Source organism: Gordionus sp. m RMFG-2023, chromosome 3 (genome assembly GCF_954871325.1).
Source record: "Gordionus sp. m RMFG-2023 chromosome 3, tfGorSpeb1-WG-v2, whole genome shotgun sequence".
Taxonomy (NCBI): domain Eukaryota; kingdom Metazoa; phylum Nematomorpha; class Gordioida; order Chordodea; family Parachordodidae; genus Gordionus; species Gordionus sp. m RMFG-2023.
The window spans coordinates 11,991,352-12,014,541 of NC_088777.1; the positions used below are offsets into that span (position 1 = coordinate 11,991,352).

Consider the following 23,190-nt stretch of genomic DNA (forward strand, 5'->3'; position numbering starts at 1 on the left):
TCAAACGATAATACTACTTTAGTTGAAGACAACTTCATCAAAATTATTAGAGAAAAGACAAATAATAAATTTAACCAATATATATCACAAATCATATCATCCTTTTTATCTACCCCTCAAAATTATTTATCTTTGATCGAATATGAGTCTGATAAAAATATTGTTATAAAAGTTATAAATCAATTTTTTATTGAAAGAAATTATTTGCTAAAATTATATTCATATGTAACTCCACTATCTTTTTCATCTCATTTTCAAATATTCCAAAAAACTATATTTTCTACATTTTTAATTAACCAACTTAAATATGCATCACCTCTATACTTATCTTTTATTAAATCATATAACACTCCAAAATTATTAAATTACTATATTATTAATGAAAGATTCCTTTTATATTCCTACATTCTTTTTATAACTAATTTTAATAATCTTACATCTAGTGAATATCTAAGTATTTTGAGTGAATATTTTAAAGAAGAAAATGAATATACTCTCCAGGTAATTAATTATTTGATGTTTAGATTATATGTAATATTTTGATATATATTAGGCATTGATCTTGATACAAGGATTAAAATTAAAATGGGTTTATGAACACTCCCAACTAAATGAGAACAATATCTCCATTGAATCCCACTATTACTGCCATGATCCAAATTTTACAAAATTAAAAGATTATTTTAATACTAAGAATATATTTAATCTTAAAAATGGTTTACTAAGTCTTGCTTGGGGTTTATTTTGCTTTCATAACAATATAAATGAATACAAAATTTATCTCAAATCAGCATTTGAAAACAATATATTTGACAATATATACAAATGTTTTTTAAAGGCTCCTCAAATAAAAAGTAATGCAAATTTATTTAATTTCACTTATTATCCAATTTTTATAGACAATGAGAAAATATTAGTTATAGCAAAGAGAATATTCTATGACACGTTTTATGTTCTTTTATCAAGTTTTGATATCACAACATTGCATTTAACTACTGATATTTATGATGTATTCAATCATTTAATGACAGAAAAAGTATGTTAAATAAAAAAATAAAATAATTGTCATAGATGCTAAAAATTTGTATTTTTATGTCCTCTAAAATATTGATAATAATATTGAGATTATATTTATATATTAAGAACCTTAAAAGTTTAATTGAAATTACCATACTAAACACATATGAATATTATTTTAAATTTTTTTTTTAGGTAATAAAAATATATTACCAATTCATAACTGCTTATAAATTTATCCCATTTGTATTTAAAATATTTTTTCCAAGAGATGAAGCAATAGAAATAGAATTTAGACTTCTGCAGGGATAACTTGTCAGTCTAAGCTTGCGATAATATAATCAATAAAATATAGGCCTAAGTTTATAACTCAAGAAAATAGAAATGTTGTATTTTATCCATTTTCTTTCCTTTTTGCCTTATTGTTATATAAGTTAATTGATCATTCCATTATAAATTGACCAAAAAATGAAATTTTATAGGATGATTATTTCGAGTCCAACTAAATCTCTAGCTTAAACAGATCTATAGTTATGAGATTTCAAAGTCCAATACAGATCTGATCTTGGTTTTAATAATTTCAAATGACCTGATATATATTTTGTCAAATTGTATAAATTTTATATCATTTTATAGCCCTTAAGATACTTTATAAGAGAATATAAGAAAATTTTTAAAATTTTTTTTAGTAAACTAATTATTTCGAACTAGCCACAATTTGGGATTACGAAACTAACTCACCAGATATGTTTATTACCAATATATTGTAAGAATTAGAATGAAGGAAATAAGAATTTAAAAATTGTCTTGTTTCATAATTTTAGATTTGAAAAACTAAATAGAGAGGGCTATTTTTAAATATTATTATCTCATAATTTTAGAAATGAAAAAACTAAATAGAGAGACCATCTTTAAATATTACTTATGTACGATTAAATAGATTTTTTAACTTTGATCATCCTCAGATTTAAGTGAATTTATTTTTTTTAAGCCTGGTTGAGCATGTAAAAAATAATATTATTGGCCTCTACTTGCACAAGGAATTAGAGATCTACAAATCTCAGCCTGATTTCGAGCCAGGGGGTGTCTATTAAAATAAATAATTTTAGTTTGGGCTGGTCAGGCCTAGTATTTTTTTAAAAAATTTCAGGCCAGGCTGGGCTTGAAAAATTATGCATTGATGCAGATCACTACAAGGAATTATATATGTTCGTAAATTGAAGAAGCTTGAAAAGCATTTTTTTGAAAATTTCTAATATACGCTGTCCATTTAAACATTTTGGAAAAATTGCTTTGTCTATTTTTTATATTACTTCAATTTTTTATGGACAATATAATAAATTATTAAAACAAGAAATAAATTAGGTGCGCCACCAGCAATTAAAAAAATTTTTTAATTTAAAAATCGGACCATATGGTAATGTGACTTTCGCTAATTCAAATTAAAGGATATTAGAATGAGAGGCATTAGTTTTATATTTATAAATGAACATTCGAATTTAATATTTTCAATGGTTCTTTTTGATGTTATAATAGACGTTACATGGGAAGCAGTATTAATTGATACGTGATTAATAATTTAAAAAAATAGTACATTCCTTAATTTCTATCATATATTATAGTACCCGCATTGTATTTAATTTATTAAAAGTCTATAATTATTTTTCTATTTAATAAATGTAATCGATACGACTTTTTTAAAAATTTTATTATAGGAATTAGTCAATGATTTCTGGGCATCATACGAGCTGGACATTGGATTTAGTGCTTTTTTCAAGATTGTTCCCATTGACAATCATAATATCATCAATTTATTGTCCATAATGGCTCAAACTTCCCCTTCAAATTGCGTCAGATCTATCAATTATTTAGCCCAAAAATTCGGCCAAAAATCAACTAATTCGTAATCGATTTTTTTAAAATTTAATTCATTTACCTTTACACCTGCTTTGGTTTACTGAAATCTGCGGTATTCTCCATAGCTAAGTTATTATTTCAAATCAAATTTAGGCCAACTAAAAGTAGACCCACACCCTCCTCACCCCATTTTTTTCTATCTTTAGGTTAGATATATATGTCCTATTGGGATCAATGATTTATATATCCTAGTAGATTGGCGATTCGTTAAGTGTCCATACATAGGAGTAAGAGGTAGCGCCATTTTGTGGTTTACACTTTGATTAATTGTCTTTATTTAGCATTATAATTTTAAGAGACATACAATCACAAAATAGCACTACAGCTGACTCCTATGTATGGACATTTTTAAAGGCATTTATTAAAAGAATCGTCAATTTATTGATTGGGAGATGGAATCCATGGGAATTCGGAATCTCTCGATTTTAAGTCATTTACTGAAGGCGGGTTTTAAATTTAAAAAAAATCTGATTAAACCAGAAACGCATCATTCCAGGACATATAGAGTACTCACACTTGAATTTCGGACAATTTTTCGTGAACTTTCAACCTATTTTTATATAGATTTTTTTTATAACATAAATTAAAAAAACATAAAATTTTTTGCGGTCAAATCAGACTTTTCCAAATTTAAAATTGCGTTCTCATTAAATGATATAAAATTGAGAAATTTAGAATCCCCATGGAATACCATATACCAATAGGACATATGTAATATAGCTTCTTGATTTATTAGGATTTATATTTCTATCTGAAATGATTTAGATATAGATTAATCTTAAAATCTATCTACTTTGACAGAAGTTAACTCAGTTTTTTTAAATAAATGCCAGTAGAACACTCCTATCAAACAATCATATAAATTTTTTTTGCTACTAGATAAATTTATTTATATTTTTTTTGCTGTATGGTTTGGCAATTTTCGGTCTGGATTTTTTTAAAAAAAATCCCCATTTACAAAGCCCAATCTGACCCTGGTTAAAAATAATTTTTTTTGACCTATTTTGGAATTATGAGAAGGAATATTAAATTATCCTTCATCTCATTTTTCAACTGGTTAATTGATATAATTAGTTTGCGGGCTAGCCTGAGTTTATAAAAAATAATTTTTAATTTTGAACTCGATTCAATTTAGATTCTTAAAAATTTTACCGTTTTATGACCTGGACTCTGGGTCAGGTTTGCTTGCAGGTATCCGATACATGGCCCTTAGTATATTTTGAATATTTTTTTTAACCAATACTAATATATATTTTTTTTTAAAAAAGTTTTCTCTATGAAGAAACAATTATACCGGAAGATTATTACGCATTACTCGACCAGATCTCCGTGTTTGTTGACAAGGTTACCTTAATTGTTTATGTTTGCGGCAATGTGTTGTTTTTCAGCTTTAAATCATATTTTGGCGCGTTTTTTAAAATTCAAAGATTTGATTTTACCAGAAATGTATTCCAGGTTTTTTAGAATACATATTTTTATTAATTGTAAACAATTTTACCATTAACCTTTGAATCATTTATAATTTGTATAAAAAAATCTATGAAAAAAACTAAAATAAATTATATCAAGATCAAAAGTTCATGGCACACATATTTGAAACCTAATACATTCCCGGCTAAAATCAGATTTAAAAATAAAACCCGCTCAAAAAATGATTTAAAAATGAAAAAATAATACATTGCCACTAACATTTATAGATTTAAAAATTTAGTTAATCAAAAATTTATTATTAGCCATCATGACATATTCAAATGACATAAAATATTATACAACACTAAGTCTAGACTGACAATGAAACAAAAATGATTTTTTTTTTTAAATAAAAATGATTTTTTTTAAAAACAAAAGTGATTTTTTTTAAAAACAAAAGTGATTTTTTTTAAAAACAAAAGTGATTTTTTTTAAAAACAAAAATGATTTAATTTTAAAAACAAAAATGATTTAATTTTTAAAACAAAAATGATTTTTTAAAAAAAAAAATTGTTCCAAAAAAATTATTTTAACAGGTAATTTCTCAAATTTTATTTATAGATTTTAAAATAAAATGATATAGCAAGTTAGACGGCTTTACGTCTATAAATTAAGATTACATAATATTATTTTGACTAAAATCTTAATCGGGCTGTTTTTCCTTTTAACAATACTAACTTTGGGTTGGCCGTTTTTATAAAAGCCTTTTAACAACATTAATTTGAAATTATAAAATGCTTGATGAATATTTAATATTTTTTTTTTAAAAAAAACTTCTATTAGATTATTTATCAATTTAAAATATTTTGAATATAAATTTAATTTGTGGATAAAATTTAAAAGGCCCTTTACCTATTTTTTTTACTTAATGTTAAGGGGCAATTTTTTTTTTTTTTGGGGGGGGGGAAGGGGGTAAAATACTCGGAGTTATCTCCGGAATTATTTGGATTATATCTTTTTTAATTTTTGGGGTCTTTGACATATTTAAGAGGCTTATCGACATATGATAATGATTAGTTTTATAAAAATAAGCTAATTGAATTCTCTTACAGAGAACTGCAGGCCCGACCCTAAGCCCGGCCCGGGTTAAATTTAGGCCGTGCCTAAAAAATTTTTTAAAAAAGATATCCGGGCCGGGCCATATATTTTAAAACCAAATATTTGAAATCGCCATTTTTAGCTGAAAATAAATAATATATATTTAAAAAAAATCCGGGTCGCCGTATAAATGGTACCTCTGCAGGTCTTTGCCTTAGTTATATAGTATATGTATAATTGATTCATTGAAGGGATTTGATTAATATTCTCAACAAGTCTAAGGTACTGTGAATTTAATGCCACAAAAAGGATCCTTAAAATAAATATTTTTTATTTTCATATTCTAAAAAAAATAAATCTTTCTATCTGACTATGCAATGTTTTCAATTTCATGTATAATTTTGAATGCTCCATTTCAGAAATTTGTTTGCCTACTTTTAATTGAAAGATGGCATATTTAGAATTGATATTTTGAAATCGTTATTTAATAGAGATGCCATGTCGTTCAGCGGCGTCCGAAAATCCTTTCCGACCGTATAGCAAGATATGTTTTTATTGATATTGCAATTAGAGGTGGGCACGGGCCTAATTTTTTATTCACGGCACGCCCGCTCAGGGTAATAATAAAAAAATTTACGCTTACCACTAAAAAATTCGCCCGCTCACGAAAGACAATATTTTGATTCACGCCCGTCATGCCAGAAAATTTACGGTGTTTTTAAATTTTTCAAAACTTTATTGCTCGAATTTTACACTTTTTTGAATTTATCTATACATTTCTCAATCCATATTAATAACAAAAAATAAATTCAATATATAAATCGAAATTTTTATATAGAAAAAGAAGAATGTCCATGTTTTTTTATAAATTGTATACGCCTTTCTTCTAATATGCGATTGGCTACAGAAAATAACCCTCACTAGAATGTCAAGAATTACATTTTCATAGTAAAATAATATATATTATATGACAAAAGAAGATCAACATACTCATATAAATAAGCTTGAGAAATTTGATTTGAATATATAAATTTTAAAGTTTAATCAAAATTTAGCAAAAAGTCTCGCGTCAACACCTATTTTATAAAAAGAAAGTAGAACTAGGGGCATGATATCGGATATTATTTATAAAATGCGGAATATTTTTTGTTTTCAAAAATTATTCTTTTTTAAAAAAGAACTAAATTAAATTAAAAAACATATATTATCATTATAAAATTGCAAATTTATATTTATAAAATAACAAAAAAATTAATATTTCCGTGATTCACGACAAATTTATGTTCACGCCCGGGAAAAATTTTGTAAAGGATCGCCATGCCTAATAATTTAAAATTTATTCACGCCGTGACCCAATGTGCCATCTTAATTTTACGGTCCGCCCCCACCTCTAATTGCAATGCTATAAGGTTTGTAAATGTTTTTTTACGTTTATAAAAAAAGGTGATTGTTTAAATTTTGGGAACGCTAAAACATTTTCGAGGTCAGAACATGCAACAGCCCTTATTCGGTATTCATTCGATAATAATTTTAAATATTGCTGGGAGGATTTCTTATTTTTTTTCCTGTTTTTTTGCTTAAATGAAAATTCGGTATTGTTTTCTTACATACTTTACACTCTTTTTTGAATGATAAAACCCTTTGAAATTGAATATATAATATAGAGACATACATTAAAAGTAAAACTGATTCGATATTTTATTACATTATTTTTATTTTTTTCTTGCGAAATTTATAAATTAAGTCAAAGTGTCAGGTTATTTTTTCTTTATTATAAAAATGAGATTTTCAATTCTTCAGCTTGTGAATTTGCCAATTGTCCTAAAAAAAATGATCAGACCTTTTAATTTAAAGATCCCGTTTGTATCAATCAAACAGATATGGTATAACCAAGCGAATCCGATCACTTTATTTAAGATCATCAATAAACCACTCGACAAATAAGTCCAAGTTCAAAATCCCTAAAATCTAAATTGTAAAATCGCTATTAACATAATACATGGCCCCAGATAAATTACTTTAATCAGAAAAAGTCGAACCTTAAATCGATGCTTAAATAATTTATAGAAATTGTTATACTAACTTGAATATATTATATATATATATATATGTATGTTAGATGATAGATCAAACAATCGTTCTATATTTTTAATGTCATTTTTATTTTAAAATCTCTGGCTTAAATTTGAGAAATTACCCCTACCTAATTTTTGGGGACAATTTTGAAGGAAAAATGCTGTAAATAGATATAGAATAAAAAAATAATGGGTTTTTTAAAAAAATTTCAAATTTTTTTCATATATTTTATTTTGTGCAACAACAAAAAATGATTATATTCAAAAATAATTATATTCAAAAATTTTATTTCATATTTTATAATATATAATATAAGTAACAGATAAATTAATTTGAATAAATTTATTCTTTTAAGACAAAAGGTTTTCATAATATTGTTTTTTCTTTTAGAAACATGCGATTTTTAATAATTATATTTGTGCCAATGCTCGCGAGATGTAGAAGTCTGATTGCAAGATCTTGCCATTTATAAATAAAAAAAAAGGTTTTTTTTAAAGAAAATTTTAAATAAAAAATTATCAACAATAAAAAATGTTTTAATACTGCAGATGCCGGAATAGGTAAAATATTTTTCATTTAAAAGAAATAAATTAATCATTTGACTATTAATATTTGAATATAATTTCTAAAATTAATCAATAATTCGAATATAAAAAATTTAATAATTTTTATATTATTCGTTTTTTCGAGTAGAATTTAGTTATTGATATTCGTAATCGAATCGAATAACAAATCGTATCGAAAATCAAGATTTTCTATAATACCTTATATAGAAAATGTGTACGGTTTTTTTTCAATTTAAAATCGGAATTTTTGTTCAATCTCTAAATCAAATATTTTTAAAAAAAAATGAGCTAAGCTCTCTTGGAAACTAAAATCGTATACATGGAAATTAATTGCTACTTACTAATTTCAGTAAGATCTGTAAAAAATTAATTTTCTTATCTTACCATTTTGAAAATAAGATAGTCATTTGATAAGATCGCTCTCCTATAATTTGGAAAAACGAGGAGATATAAAATATTGTAATGTTCACACGACGTTGTGTTAAATTTTCCCGGGAATAGGATTGTAATATTAAAAATTGAATAAAATTAGTCACTTTGAAAAACATTAAAATTCTTTTATTTTATAAAAACTAATAAACATTCCACTTCTTTTGCACTAAATGCAAATATGCTATAATTTTTTTTCCTTCTATTATTACCATATTTATAGTTAATATCGACTCCTCTTCCCATTCATCCCGATTCCAAAAAACTCTTAAACAGCATGTCGGATGACTTGGTAACCTGTCACGCAGCCGTTTTTCTCCTTTTCGCCCCGTTTAAATTACCCGATAATAATAACGATAAAACGATTGTTCAGTCCGATCCATTTCCCCAAATTCAAATTTTATCTTTCAAAAATCAACCTCTAACGAAGGGCCAATTAAAAGTCATTTTAAACCTATTACTTATCAGTTCCTGCAAAATGATGAAATTTTCCAGTGAACTGTTGTGCGAAACGATTACACATTCTGCCAAGAGCGGAAATATAGACAAGGAAATCAAAGAAGGTGGACTAAATCTAGAAGAAAAGCGACTCGTGGATATACTTGAATCGGGGATTCAAAAATGTTTGGAAAGCATTCTTTTGGCGGCTAAGATTTCTAAGGTAAAATTTTTTCACGTGAATAAATAGTATTCTTTAGAATTTTTTAATGTATTTATATGTGTTTAGGAGTTTCCGATATAGTCCTTGTAAAATTGTAAGATTTCTAAGACGCTAATAGCTATAAGAAGTTGTAAAAATATTTTCTGTCCACCATATTTTACATTTCCTGTCAACTTATAAACTCGTTATCTATCCGTATTCCATGATTTCACTTCCTATCACCTCCATTTTATAATTGCTTAGCATATTCTTGAATTATAATTCTTAGATTTTTCTCTTGACCTTGAGAAAAAGCGAATATTATCAAAATGTCAACCTTCTTTTTTTTTATAAACATTTAGACAAATGATGAGTCAACAGATGATGATCAATTTCTACAATACTGGAAGCATGTTTGTCGAAGTTCATTTTTGCCTTTTTTAACTACCGATAAAATACTTGCGGAGAAAATCAAAATGGATATCGATTTAGAATCGCCGATTCAAAGTTCCTTATACGGTAAAAATGGTGTGGCTGTTGGGTTGATTTAGATATTAAGTCAATGTATTTAAGTAGCCAATGGTTTTAACCGTCCTTAGATCCGAAACTCAGGAGAAACAATGTCCAGTAGACCGATTGTATAAATTTGCTTTTGAGTGTCTAAACACTTAAAGAATCGACTAAACGACAATGAACAGCGCCTCACTTTTTTCGCTTGCTCTTGAACTTATTATTAATCACACCCTTGATAAGTTGAGAATTTTTTTTATCAATGAATAAAGGATTGAAATTAAGTAAAGTAGTGGCACTATAAATAATTGTAAAAATTTCTCCAAAAAATATCAAATATATCTTTTTTATGTGATTTAAAAGTTAAAAAAAAATATATTATCTAACGTTTTTTTATGAGGGATAATCAATCCCCATATAAGAAGAATTATTAAAAAATTATTTTTTTCAATAAAAAAAGTTTAAAAATTATTATTTATATATATATTTTTTTAACTTTCCTCCAAAAATAATATTTATTATACAGAAACTATCTTGTACAATTATGAAATTTCAAGTCGAAAATTCCCCATAACTCAGATATTCGTAAAAATTTTGAGCGAAATAACGGGCCATAGTTCTTATAGGGTTTCCCTTTTGAATGACCCATACTACAAAAGCTGTATCATCGTTCTGTTGCGCGGAGTAGTTCCTCATATAACTAGTTCAAGGGTTTATTTTATTTTTTTTTGGAAACATCGCTTAATATAATTTTTATTAGTGTCAGTTTGTTATATCTCCATTCCTTGTTTTTCAAACATTTAAGTTTTATGAATCAAACTTTTGTATTTTATATGATATAGAAAGAAAAGAAATAAAGAGAGAATGTAAAAATCAAATTTAAATATTTTTAAAGGACGATGATATAACCTGTTACATGCAAACTTGCAATCAAATATTAAAAATCGTTCAATGCTTAACGGAAAATTTTTCTTTCATAGAAAATGATGCCAATTTATCTTTGAACGACTTTGTATATCGTCAATTTTACGAGGCCCACTCTGAACTATTCTCATTTTTGATCGAAGTTATTGTATGGTGTAAGTGCTCTAAATTTTTTTTCGTGTAACTTAAAACGTCGTATGAATATCGGGTTCCGGATAATCTTATTAGATATAAGCCAGGGCCCGATAAAATTCTTTTACCGATTTTCCGGCCTAGTCCATAAATATTTTATTTACATTTTTTTAAAACTCATATCTGGCTTCGAGCAAGTGATATGTTGGTCTATAATCTATTATACTCTATCCGTATTTTGAATTTCGAGAAAAATTAAATATACCATTTTGACTTAAAAAGAATTTTTTTCAAAATTATTCTCTCAGTTTTTAATTAAATATATGTGCAATATTTACTTTTAAATAATAACGCAACATTAAGTTTTTAATCAGGAAAACATGCATTTAAAACAAATAAATTTTAGATAAAGATTTTTCTTTAGATGTATAAATATTTAAAATATATAGGTTACGATTGCTACAATAATTCCGACCAAGACCCTTGCTCTAATATCGAACATCTCCCGCCAGATTCCAGATACGATTTTACTTCATTCTATCCACTCCTTGAAAGTCTCAATTTGACTTGCCTTTCAACTCTGACTAAGCTGTTGTATAATCTGAATAATTGCGTCAAATCGACGAAGATAGCAGCGATAACCTCATCGTTGCATCAAAATATCTCGAATGTTTTAAATTTCTGCTTACCATCACCAACCATTAAACCTGTCGATTATAACAATAAAATCACTAAACGTACATTCATTTTCAATGTTCTGCTCGGCCATATTATAAGGTGTCACGATTTTTCGCTTCTTACCTCTAACCCTACCTCCCAATCTTTGAATCCTAATAATCCATCTTTACTCTTGATTCAACCCAAATCATTCATTCTCGCTCTCACGGCTTTGAGGCACATCATCGACTTAAATAATCTCCGAAATTCGATCGATCCTAAAAATTTGACACGTAATAATATCTACACCTATTTTTCTTCCGCTTTTCATAACATCTCTCCAACCTTTGCCTTGGCCAATATCCCAACGGAACCCAAACTTTTCGCCATAGCCTTATTTGCTACTCTAAAAAATTGTAATCAACGATCATTTACGACATCTTCGAATAATGCAAATAATACGTATCAAATGTCTATGACGGTTTCTCTATGCATTTATGCGTTTCTTGGTAGTTTAACTAAATGTCACAGGGACCCTACATTCCTTTACCTACTCTTTACCCAAAATTGTGGAATATTGGGTAAAATTTGGATATTCAGATATATTATTTTTTTAGATAAGAATGAGGATTTTTTTTAACCCTTTGCTTGCCAACTCGGTCCAATGGGCCTATTGATCATATTCAATTCCTAAGCTTAAATTTTGTCAATAACTTTATAATAAAATCCACTAAGAACATGGCCAAAAATAATTACTCCTACACCCAAAGGGTCTATTCGACCATATACTTAAATTAGTATTCTTAAATTTAGATTATTTTTTAAATTAATCTAGATTATAAATTAATTTGGATTATTTTATTAATTATTCTTATAAGATTAACATTTTTTAGTTATATAATACCTAACATAATATTTTTCTTTAACAACAGGCATTCATCCTAAGACCTGCAAAAATTTTTTTTTTCGGATTTTTTTTATAATGGGCTCTATGACAACCGAAGTTATTATTTGCTAAACTTTATTTTATATACGCAAAAATTAGGCATATAAATATTTCTATGATGATTATTTAGGTAGATTTTAGTATCCATATAATTATCCAGGAAGACAGCGATTCTGGATGTTACCTTGATACACCTAAAATGATCAAGATGAGCTGTCACATTAACCCTTCAAAAATTATGACAATTCTCTAGACGTACTGAAAAAATTACTCAGAATTCCAATTATTACCAAGGATATGATTGAAAACTAGTATGTAAACCAAAGTGGCACAAATACTTGAAATTATCATTCGTAAAAATCTAGGCCCAATCTTATTCGCTGCATGAGAATGTAATTCTCAAGCGTCCTCATGACGTTTCTTCAATTATCCAATTATATGCGAGTAGTCCAATAAAGAATGGGATAAATTTCTACCATATGTTGTGAGATAAATGTTGATGAATTGAAAAACGTCTTTTGTACATTAGTGGGTAGGAGAAACTGAACCGATTTTTGCAAAATCGACTATAGCTCCTATGTTTTTTTCAGATATTATGAAAAAAATATATGAATAGATCTAAAACTTCTATAAAGATGCCTTATTAAAAATTTTAAGAATAAAATCATATTTTTGAAATTTTGTTTTTTGTAAAGGAAGAAATTTTATCCAACAATCCCCAATAACGGGGTTAGGGAAACCACTTCAAGGGGCTTCCTAAGCCATTGGTTTTTAAAGGCTATAATGAATTGAAATACATTTTGATTTACTAATAGTAATAATGATACGTGTAGAATAAATTTATTGTTATATTGTTCAAAATATCATAATACTATAATGAAGTTAATTATATATAAAAATTGAAACTTAATTTTGGTTAATTTAATAAACATTTTGGACATAGAAAAAATATATCGAAGTTTGAATATGTACCATGTGCCTATCCTTGGCGTATTCTGCTTTCTCTTGTAATATCTCATATAGTTTGATCTAGAAATCATAGCAAATATAATATTAGATTATATTCAATTATATTATACTTTATTATAATTTTAATACATCATTTGTTAAAATTTATAAATAACATTTAAAAATAATATATATATAATATTTTAATCTCTTTACCATTACCATTTAGATTTTTATTTATATAATCTCTATTATTTAATATTGCTAAAATTTGATTTTATTGTTTAAAATTACTTAAAATTAATACAATAATACTACTTCATCATAATTTTAATTCTGTTAAAATATAAGAACATTAAATTTATAAATTACATTGAAAAGAATATATAAATAATATTTTTATCTCTTTACCATTACCATTTAGATTTTTATTTACATAATCTATTATTAAATATTGCTAAAATTTGATTTTATTGTTTAAAAATACATAAAATTAATACAATAATACTATACTTCAACATAATTTTAATCAATCATATGTTAAAATCTAAGAACATAAAATTTACAAATTACATTTAAAAATAATATTTTAATTTCTTTATCATTACCATTTAGATTTTTATTACATAATCTCTTATTTAATATTGCTAAAATTTGATTATATCGTTTAAAAATTACATAAAATAATTGTGATTAATATCTTAAAAATAAGACAGATAATTAGATAAATTTACTAGTTATTTGGCTATTGATCAATCTTCATATACCATTATAAAATCAATTCACCAAATTTTGGTATATTTCTAGATAATCATTAATATACTTTTGTAATTTTATTGGATTTTAATTCTCGCACCATAGCGAATAATGTAAAAATTGCTAAAAAAAATCATTCAAAAGGATTGATGTGTATTGTTTAACTAGCCCCACCAGCTTATTTAATCATGATTGAAATAATATCAAGACATAATAAATGCTCATAAAACTTTCTCACATTATAAAAGTGTTAAAACTTTGCTATAAAATTAAATTTATATATATTTTAATAATTAAAATTTTGTCATGTAAAAATTTTTGAATTTTTCATCAAAATTTTATTTGAAATAAAATTTTTAATAATAAATTATTATCAAAGATTTTTTGTCTATAAGTGTAAACTAATAAAGCTATATTAGGATAAAATTTTAGTATATTTAATTTTAAAATGAGATTAAGTGGTTTGCCAAGCCCCCAGATTTACTTAACCCCAGTCTCCCCTACTAGACATCTAAAAGCTCGCTTGGCAATGTGCTTTACTATAAAAGGTAGAAAAACATAATCAAACAAAATTAAATAATGTACATTCAAAGTATATTCAATATTATATTTATTTATAAATTTTTTCATTATTTTAAATAAGTATTATGTTAGAAATAAATGGTATGGTCGATTTTTTACATAAAGGGCCCATTTGGTAAAGGATATTTTATTTTTTGCTTGGTAAGCTAAGGGTTAAATATTTCTTTTCTACCTAAATTATTTACATTCTTCCACAAAATTCAAGATAATCCCACGCTAAGTCCAACTGAAATCATACTGTTAGATCTAAAACCTTCCTTACCTAAATCAATCACCTGCGCATGTCTAAAACTTGTTAGCTCAATAACTGCACGTTGTGACATTAACCCAGCACTTTTATCCGCCTTTAGATCTAGCATTTACGTCTTCGAAAATATAGCCAGGAATTGTATCGAAAAGGACATTTCTCACGCCACTAGCTTTTCGTCTTTTACCAACGATGAAGAAAATGGGATAGCCAAAAACTTCTTTATGAACGAATTTCTGGAATCTATATCTTGTATCACTCATGCATTAGATGTATTAATTGCCCTAGATTTTCACAATCCTGAAACTGAGAATGATAACCGCCCAAAAATTTCGCAAAATACTCAACGGAATACTGAAACTCGCAAATTACTAGGAGGATGTCTACCCATGTTATCCAGTATTTTTAAGGCCATAACTCATCAAATTTCACCCAGTACCGCTAACCCCGAAAACAATGAAAAATTTTTCGATCACACTATCGCTAATTCTGTTTTGTGTAGATTTTTTTTGAGAAAACACAATAGTCTCGAAAACACTAAAATATGCAGTGCTCTCGATTTGTTCTTCGATTCCTTGTCTAGAGCCGCCCGTTACTCTGCTCGTAACGTCGAAGATCATATATCCTTTTGCGATTTGGCCTTAGCTACTACCCAAATATTTGCCGTTAATCCTTGGTGGTGTTCGTCTCTCGACAGGGAAATCTTATCTGGAACGGATGAACACGAAGATCTAGTTTATCATAACTTGTTATTCTCTATTTTAAGGTTTGCGGAAACGGTTATATTATTTAATGACAAATGTGTGTCGGTTCCTTCTATGCAATCTTCTCACTCATCTATTGATAACGTTAACGAGGAAATATTTAAATCGAAATCGTTGGAGCCTCTTCTCTCTGGTTTGACAAACATTCTAGAATATATCGATGAAAATCAATTAAATATGACTTCACAAAACCCTAGAGTGCACGCCTTGGTGTGTAACATATTTTTGAGTCTGTTTCTGTCATTTGAAAAAATCAACAAAGTTCCATCAAACATTAACTGTAAAAATGATGATAATAACGATGAAAAGGAAAATGAACTCAATAATAGGTGCCTTTTGAAGGCTAACATCGCCGCGCTAGCTAAAAATGGATTTCTGGCTCTGAATTTGTTTGCACGTAAATTCGTAAATCTTCTCGAACAACGAAGAAAGAATGCTGGAATATCTCTCACCTTTACCATTGATGTTGACGTGTTTTCCCTCACCTACCTGGCCCTGATTCGAGCCATGTTTTCGAACCCTTGTCACTATCGTATGTATGGACTCACGGCCAGTAAATATCATATGCTTAAAGATAGGGTAGACAAGGAAACCAGGGAGGAATCAATAGCACGCAAAGATGATTCTGACATATTCATAAATTTGTTCAGAACGCTTCTTCGATTCTCTTACGGTTATTTAGCTGAGGGACGAGATGGAAGTACTGGAAGCTCGCTTGATAATAAGGTAGTAACCGACTACGAAGAATTTTTAGCTTCCTCTACACTCGAAACCTTAGCCACAATTTGTGTTTCCCATCCCAAGAATAGAAAAATTCCAGATGGTTATACTCAGTTTTGGCTTAATTTCGTCGTTCAAACATGTTTGATAGACTCTGGCTACATAGATAAAATGCTTTTTCTCCCACTTGACTTTCCCTCCACTCGCACTGACGCAAAAAACAGAGGCAGTTCTTGCTTCCCTTCCATATTGGATTGGGACGATAAAACTTACGGTTCTCTAGTAAAACTTTTAACTTGTCGATTAATTTCCACATTACCTTACCCAACTCTCAGCGCCACTTGCTTCAAAGCCATATGGTCTAATTTTTGTCCCCTTTTAGCTCGCTTGGCCTTCATACAACCATTCTTCCCTCATCTCACAAATAACAATGTTATCCGAAACACTTCTGTTATGATTCCACCTTTGACGCTGCTCATAAGTCCTACCCACGTGGGTTACAAATGGGCTTTATCCTCCTCTAAGTTGCTATTCGGCCTTATTTCTTCGACGCCTCAATTATCTTTACCGCATTTTAATAAAACCGATGACCCAACCGATTTCATTTCTCCCTGCATCTCTATAGCTATTCACCAATGCACGGCTTACTTGTCCAAACCACTGAGTTTGGAGGAACAAATTAGGATGGTAAGGAGATGCGAACCCGTACTCACATCTTTATCCCTCTACAGTAATGGAAATCGAAGCATGAATAATTTCGATACGGAGATGATGATTTTGAAATCTAGGTTGGCTTATGTTTTAAACCATTTAATTAATTGGGAATCATATATTTTTACATTCTAAGTTGTCCTAGATTATGATTCTTAACAGATAAAGAAGCAAAGGTAGAATGCAACAACCTAAGATATTAATTAAAAGTTATAATGTTAAATAAGGGGAAAACGCCTTAAATATTTATTTTTTAAATATAGACTATTTGAATTATTGCATTACCATCTCACTATCCTTCGTAACATGACATTTGATCTCAATAAATTGGTAATAGCTTTATATGATGTTTCCATATTTGGACAATGCAATCACTTTTTATCGGTAAATATAATCTTAATCTGATTAAATTCATTTGTTGTCCAATGTACTTGGGTTTTCTAGAACTGGGGTTAATTACCTACTTAAAAAAAATTACGGTTACCGTTACTCAAATAAAATATATAATAGAATACCGTTACCTCCAAAAATATATTAAGAGTTACTTTACCTGAACGGATAACGATTACAAAAGCTTTTTGTTACATAATTGGAAATATGTATAAATGATAATCGAAAATATGATAAAGAATTTTATTGATTTATTTCTCCCTAAATTCTAAAATAAAATTAAGAAGTAATGAATTAATATCTAAAGGAAACTAGTTTATTAATATTTTATTATATATCAACTTTAATATAATAGCAATTTAAGGTCGATACAGCCTGGGAAGATTTTTGGGCTGGGCAAATTTTAATTTTATAATTAGCCAAATTTTTGTCGTTTTCTTTATAAAAAAAATTAGATATAAGAATATTTGGGTCATTCCATGACAAATCGATCACGATTCTACCGCTTTTAAATTTTTAAAAATTTCTGGAATTATTTAGATAGGTAAAAAATGATAACGCCATTTATTTTAGCTCGCTAGCACATTCGAGATATAGGGGATCATAGGCACAAAAATTAGCCACTTAATCTGTAAAATTTTTAAAATGCTTATATCTCAAAAATTCTTTATAGTAAAAAAATAGGTAAAAAAAATCTCTAAAAAATAAAAGATTTGGCACTTATTTGACTCTTTAACTTCCGGTTTACCTATATTGCTTTACCTGTCTCTAAAAGGGAGTTTTTTCCAAATTTTGCCTTTTATTTAAACTCGTTTTATAAATATACACACGATGTCAAAAAAGCGATACTATCAGCCCTTCTGAAATAGACATTTTTACTATTATTGAAAGAAAATAGATGGCGCTTTACTAAACTACGGATTATGGTTTGTTTCTAACTTACCAATAACATGATATTTTCACTTTTTATACTAAAATATTTCGAATTTCTATCAAATATACCAATTAAACTGAGGGATAGTAGGGAAAAATGCCCCTTAGACACTTAATAATAAATTATAAATCTTATACCTTTAATATTTTCTTTAGAATAGACAAAACTCTTTAGGACAAGTTATTTGTTCTGAAACGGGTCTTTGTAAACTAGCCCTGGCCACTAAACATTTGATTGGAGCTCCGACTCTGTCACAAGCCGATTTGCTGAGATGTGGCCCAGAAATGTCACTTAGCTTTTATTCCAAAATCTTCTTGGTGGCGAAGATTGATTAAATTTTTGCAACTTATTTTGTGATGCTGCTCCATCTTAAAAGTAGAATTTTTTTGGTCGACATTAGAATTTCTGTGTAGCGGACTAAATTTTTTTTAGAAAATATGAACGGCAATTGTATTATGAATGAGAGATTCAGATATTAACTGACTTGTAATAAATCACAAAAGGATGAATGGTAACTTGCGCTTTATTTCAGTGAAACTCCTGAACTTCATCTTGAATCACAAAGGCATAATTTTCCACAAGATCTACCTGAACTATACAGTCTCTTTCATTTGAATTAATTTTAATAGAATTCCTGAATAGCTTGCTACGTTGTAAATGAGTGTAACAGTGAAATATTTAGCTTTTCGAAAAGTTTTATAATATTAGAGGTTAATGAAGTTATAGCTACAAGATTTGTACGATCCGTAGTTACCCATTGCTTATAGATAATAATATATTCGACATCACTTGAATATAATATTTCACTTATGGCCTTAAAAGATTCAGGGTATTGAGCACAATCACCAAAAAAGCAATTTGGTAATGTTGGATTACAAATTATTTTTGGCAATATATCCTTTTATATAATCTTAATTAAATTTTTTTTAAAGTAATTTTAGGCAAACTCCTCAGCATAAATTTTCCATCTGTGATATAGAATAAAATTTTAGATGCACCTTGAATAAATGATTTTTCACTATATCCCGAATGTTATTGGTAGACAGACGATTTAAATTATAAGCTTGCAGAGGGGAATTATCTAAGATTAATCTTAACAGGCAATTTAAGAATATTATGCAGAGAAAGATCGCTCGATTTGAACTGTTTATTTTGTAAAATAATATGCCTAATAATTCTTTTTTAATGCAGATGTTATATAATTTTATCGAGCTAATTAGTCATTCGTTATAGTAGCAAAGTAGATATATATATTTATAAAAGGTGTCTAAATAGAAGGCAAAAAAATTTTTTCTAAAACAAACTCCCTTTATTTTTTAAAATTACAGGTAAAACAATATAATTAAACCGGAAGTTAAAAACTCAATTTGGCGCCAAATTTTTTTACTTTTTGGGAGACTTTTAGAGATTCTTTTTATATGATATATAATTTTTTTTACTATAAATTTTTAAGATTATACAGATTCCAAAGTGCTCTTTCTTGCACCTATGAGCCCCTATATCTCGAGAACCAGGTGTGCTAGCGAGCTAAAGTAAACGGCTTTCTCATTTTTTATCTATCTAAATAATTCCAGAAAATTTTAGCAATTTTGAAAGGGTAAGTCGAAATGTGCATTTTTTGATCTATTTGACATGTAATGAATGGCCCATTTATATAGTATATTGATTTCAATTGATGGATTGTGAATATAAAGAATTGCTTCAATTTCGACGTCATTAGAACTCTGTAGACTCCAACTGTGGATGGAAATAAAAAAAATTTTTTTAGATGATATCCTGGGGATTATGCTTCTTAAGTTACTGCTGTTCTCATTAAAAGGTCTGATGTTATTTTATTTATAAAACGGGTGAGAGATCAGGTGGAAATTAAATATTTGATTTTTTTCCCAATATTTAAAGTAAAATGATGTCTTAATCTTTCTATTTGATTCCTTGTTTACCCTTAATTAACAAATACAATCAGGCTTTCCATTTTTATTTAAAGAGACTTTTTTCATTTAAAAAAAAAATCATAAAATATATTTTTTTTAAAGTAACGAAGAACAAACGTTGCATTACATAAGCAAATACCGGTAACTGGGCTCGTTACATTTTCAAAATAGAAGAAGAAATACAAGAGCGTTATGTAATGTAACGCTATTTATGACTTTTTGCCCCACCCTGTCTAGAAATTACTATAAATTTGGGCATTCATTTGTTTATTATCCATAAATTTATCTTAGTTCATATATAAAAAATTTTGATTTTTGAATAAACAAAACAAGCTCAACTTTTCAGCCCCTCATATAATGAGTACATTACCATACAATCCCGATTCGGATCTCCCCTACCGCTCCTCGAAGCATGAACATTTATTGTCCTACGGTGCTCTGTTGGCGTTATTGAAAGTCTGCCTCAAGGAAATAGAATACAATTTTCCTAGCAATCCTTTATGTATGTTTTTTTAAATTTTTAGATAAAAAATATGATCCTAATCTCATACCTAAATAAGAGTGATTTTAATTGGTGGAAGATTTATTTTAATTTTTTTTACATCTTAATGAGTATTCATTATTCTTTTCTTTACCCAATCTAAAAATAATATTTGAAAAACTTTAAAGTCTCACCTTCCAACAAAGGTAGCCTTTTGAAATCCGAAAATTATCAAACGACTACTTTATTCCGAAGAAGGTCTTCCCCCTTCAGTGAGAAGCGAAAGAGTTTATCGGAACAACCGGTGGATCCAAAAAATATCAAGGAAGCCAATAAAGGAAATACTCAAGCTGGTAGTTTCAATTTAAATAATGATAAATGTTTAGATGGTTTGACGCAAAGAGCCCTCTATAGGCTGGAAGGGAATGTTCATCGGTCACTAGAAATAGCCCTTTATATTTTGGTATCACAGGTAATACTATTTTTGCCATAATTTTTAAACATAACTAATTTTATGTATATAAGGATTTTTGCTCAGAATTAAGAATATCAGTAGTGTTTTATTTCGTTAAAGTATATGTAAAACGAGTAAATAATATGTAATTATATATATATCCAAATATTACTTTACGTTTGCTTATATAACAAGAAAAATAATTATTCAAAATACATATAAGATGGGGTGGGAGGTGAATTTAAAAAAGAAAGAGAAGACTCATTGAGATTCTAGGCAACTGGGATAGTTATCTCGGAACACAGTAATTTGTGTTAAAGGATTCACTATCCCAATTGATTTAAGAATTTTTTTTAACCTAAAATCTTTAAATAAAGTGACCTATGGGCTTAATGACCCATTAGTTGAAATAACTATTGGAATAAAATCTAATGTCATGGTATCTTTTCATATTTTTGTTCTTTCGGCTGTTATCTAAACCAAAAATATTTATAATGTTATATGGTATTTTCCCCATGGTAAAGTCCCAGGAGATTTGGATAGTTAGCGAGCCCTAATTTATTCTAAATTATAAAATTAATAGTTGTGGTATGAACCGCACTTTAGAATATAAAGAAGCTAATCTATATCTGCCCTTAAGATCTGGCTCTTTACCCCACCCTTTATATTTATAAGGAAGATACAGATCTCAGTCTAATATTTTATGATCACTATCAGCCCCTCATCTGATACTTGTTTGTTCGGAATTTGGGTAATATCATCGATTTAAAAAAATCATGTTTAACCTTGTCGTGAAGCTTATAATTTCCTGTTTCATTTGTTTTAAAATTTAAAAACAAAAAAAAATATCAGACTTAAATATACTCTGATCATTTTTTCCAATTATAATAATTATTTTATTTATCTTTCTATTGAAAATAGGTTCCGAATATTTTTTTTAAATGGGTTCCAAAAGTCGGACTCATTATTATAAAAAAATTTATATATTAAAATAATCTTTCATAAATGAATTACAAAAAGAGGTCCAACTTTATAGAAACAATATAATATAAATTAGTTGTACTTTTGTTATACATATTTAAAATAGATGTTCTGATTGCTAAAAGAATGAAGGAATTGACCCGGTTCTTGGTTCTAAACTGATTTATATAATCATAAAAAAAATTCTTTTGAAATCATCACTTTTTTTAAGTACAATAACTATTTTAAAAAATTACCAAAAAAAGTATATACTATTATTTAAGAATTGGCATATTTCTTTTAAGGTGAGTAACCTATCCCACATTGTATCCAATTAAAAAGTGTTAAAAGGCTATTTTAAGGATTGAAAAAAATAAAATATAAATAACAAAATATTACTTAAAAATTTAGCCATTTTTATTTTTAATGATCACTCACCCGAGAAAAGTAAAGTAATTAGATTTATTTCACCAGAAATACTCTTAAACTAATTATATATTTTTTAAATTAAATTAACTCATAATTTTGACGCTGTTTTTTCTTATATTATATATTAAAAAATAAATATTAAAAGGCTATTTTATATCTCAAAAACCCCCAACACAGTATTAACGAAAAAGCCTTCTTGAAACAAGAGTTATGCGCAGAGCTCAACGCTTTGTTCGATGCATACTCCTGGCCTTGCTATTACACTAACATTCGTAGGAAAAGAATGAACGAAAGTTTTGAAGATTCCTTTGAAATTGACCAAATGACTTCGAGCAATGGTAATACCGAGGAAGAATCTCTGAGATATTTCGAGCTTATGACAAATTTGATCCTTTACATACAAAACTGTTTGTGATAACATCTTTTTTATATTGGTGGTTGTTTAAAGATCATTCTCTTCCGTATATTATTATGTGCATGAAAGGATTCACTGCGATTATTTTTATTAGATTGAGTTATTTTATTAAGATTAGGTAAGGTAATTATATATAAATAATTGTA

The 23,190-nt window shown here is 27.7% G+C and overlaps 1 protein-coding gene across 1 annotated transcript; it reads left to right on the forward strand.

Moving 5' to 3' along the window:
- The first annotated feature begins 1,001 nt into the window (after positions 1-1,001).
- LOC135926732 (uncharacterized) lies at positions 1,002-23,044 on the forward strand. The gene is made up of 13 exons (XM_065462663.1): positions 1,002-1,036; positions 2,733-2,920; positions 4,203-4,278; positions 8,737-9,174; positions 9,516-9,694; positions 10,221-10,374; positions 10,559-10,742; positions 11,169-11,957; positions 14,814-17,127; positions 17,314-17,434; positions 20,639-20,807; positions 20,975-21,258; positions 22,775-23,044. The coding sequence occupies exons 1-13, from the start codon at positions 1,025-1,027 to the stop codon at positions 23,042-23,044; spliced, it is 5,178 nt and encodes a 1,725-aa protein (XP_065318735.1). The 5' UTR covers positions 1,002-1,024.
- The last annotated feature ends 146 nt before the right edge of the window (positions 23,045-23,190 follow it).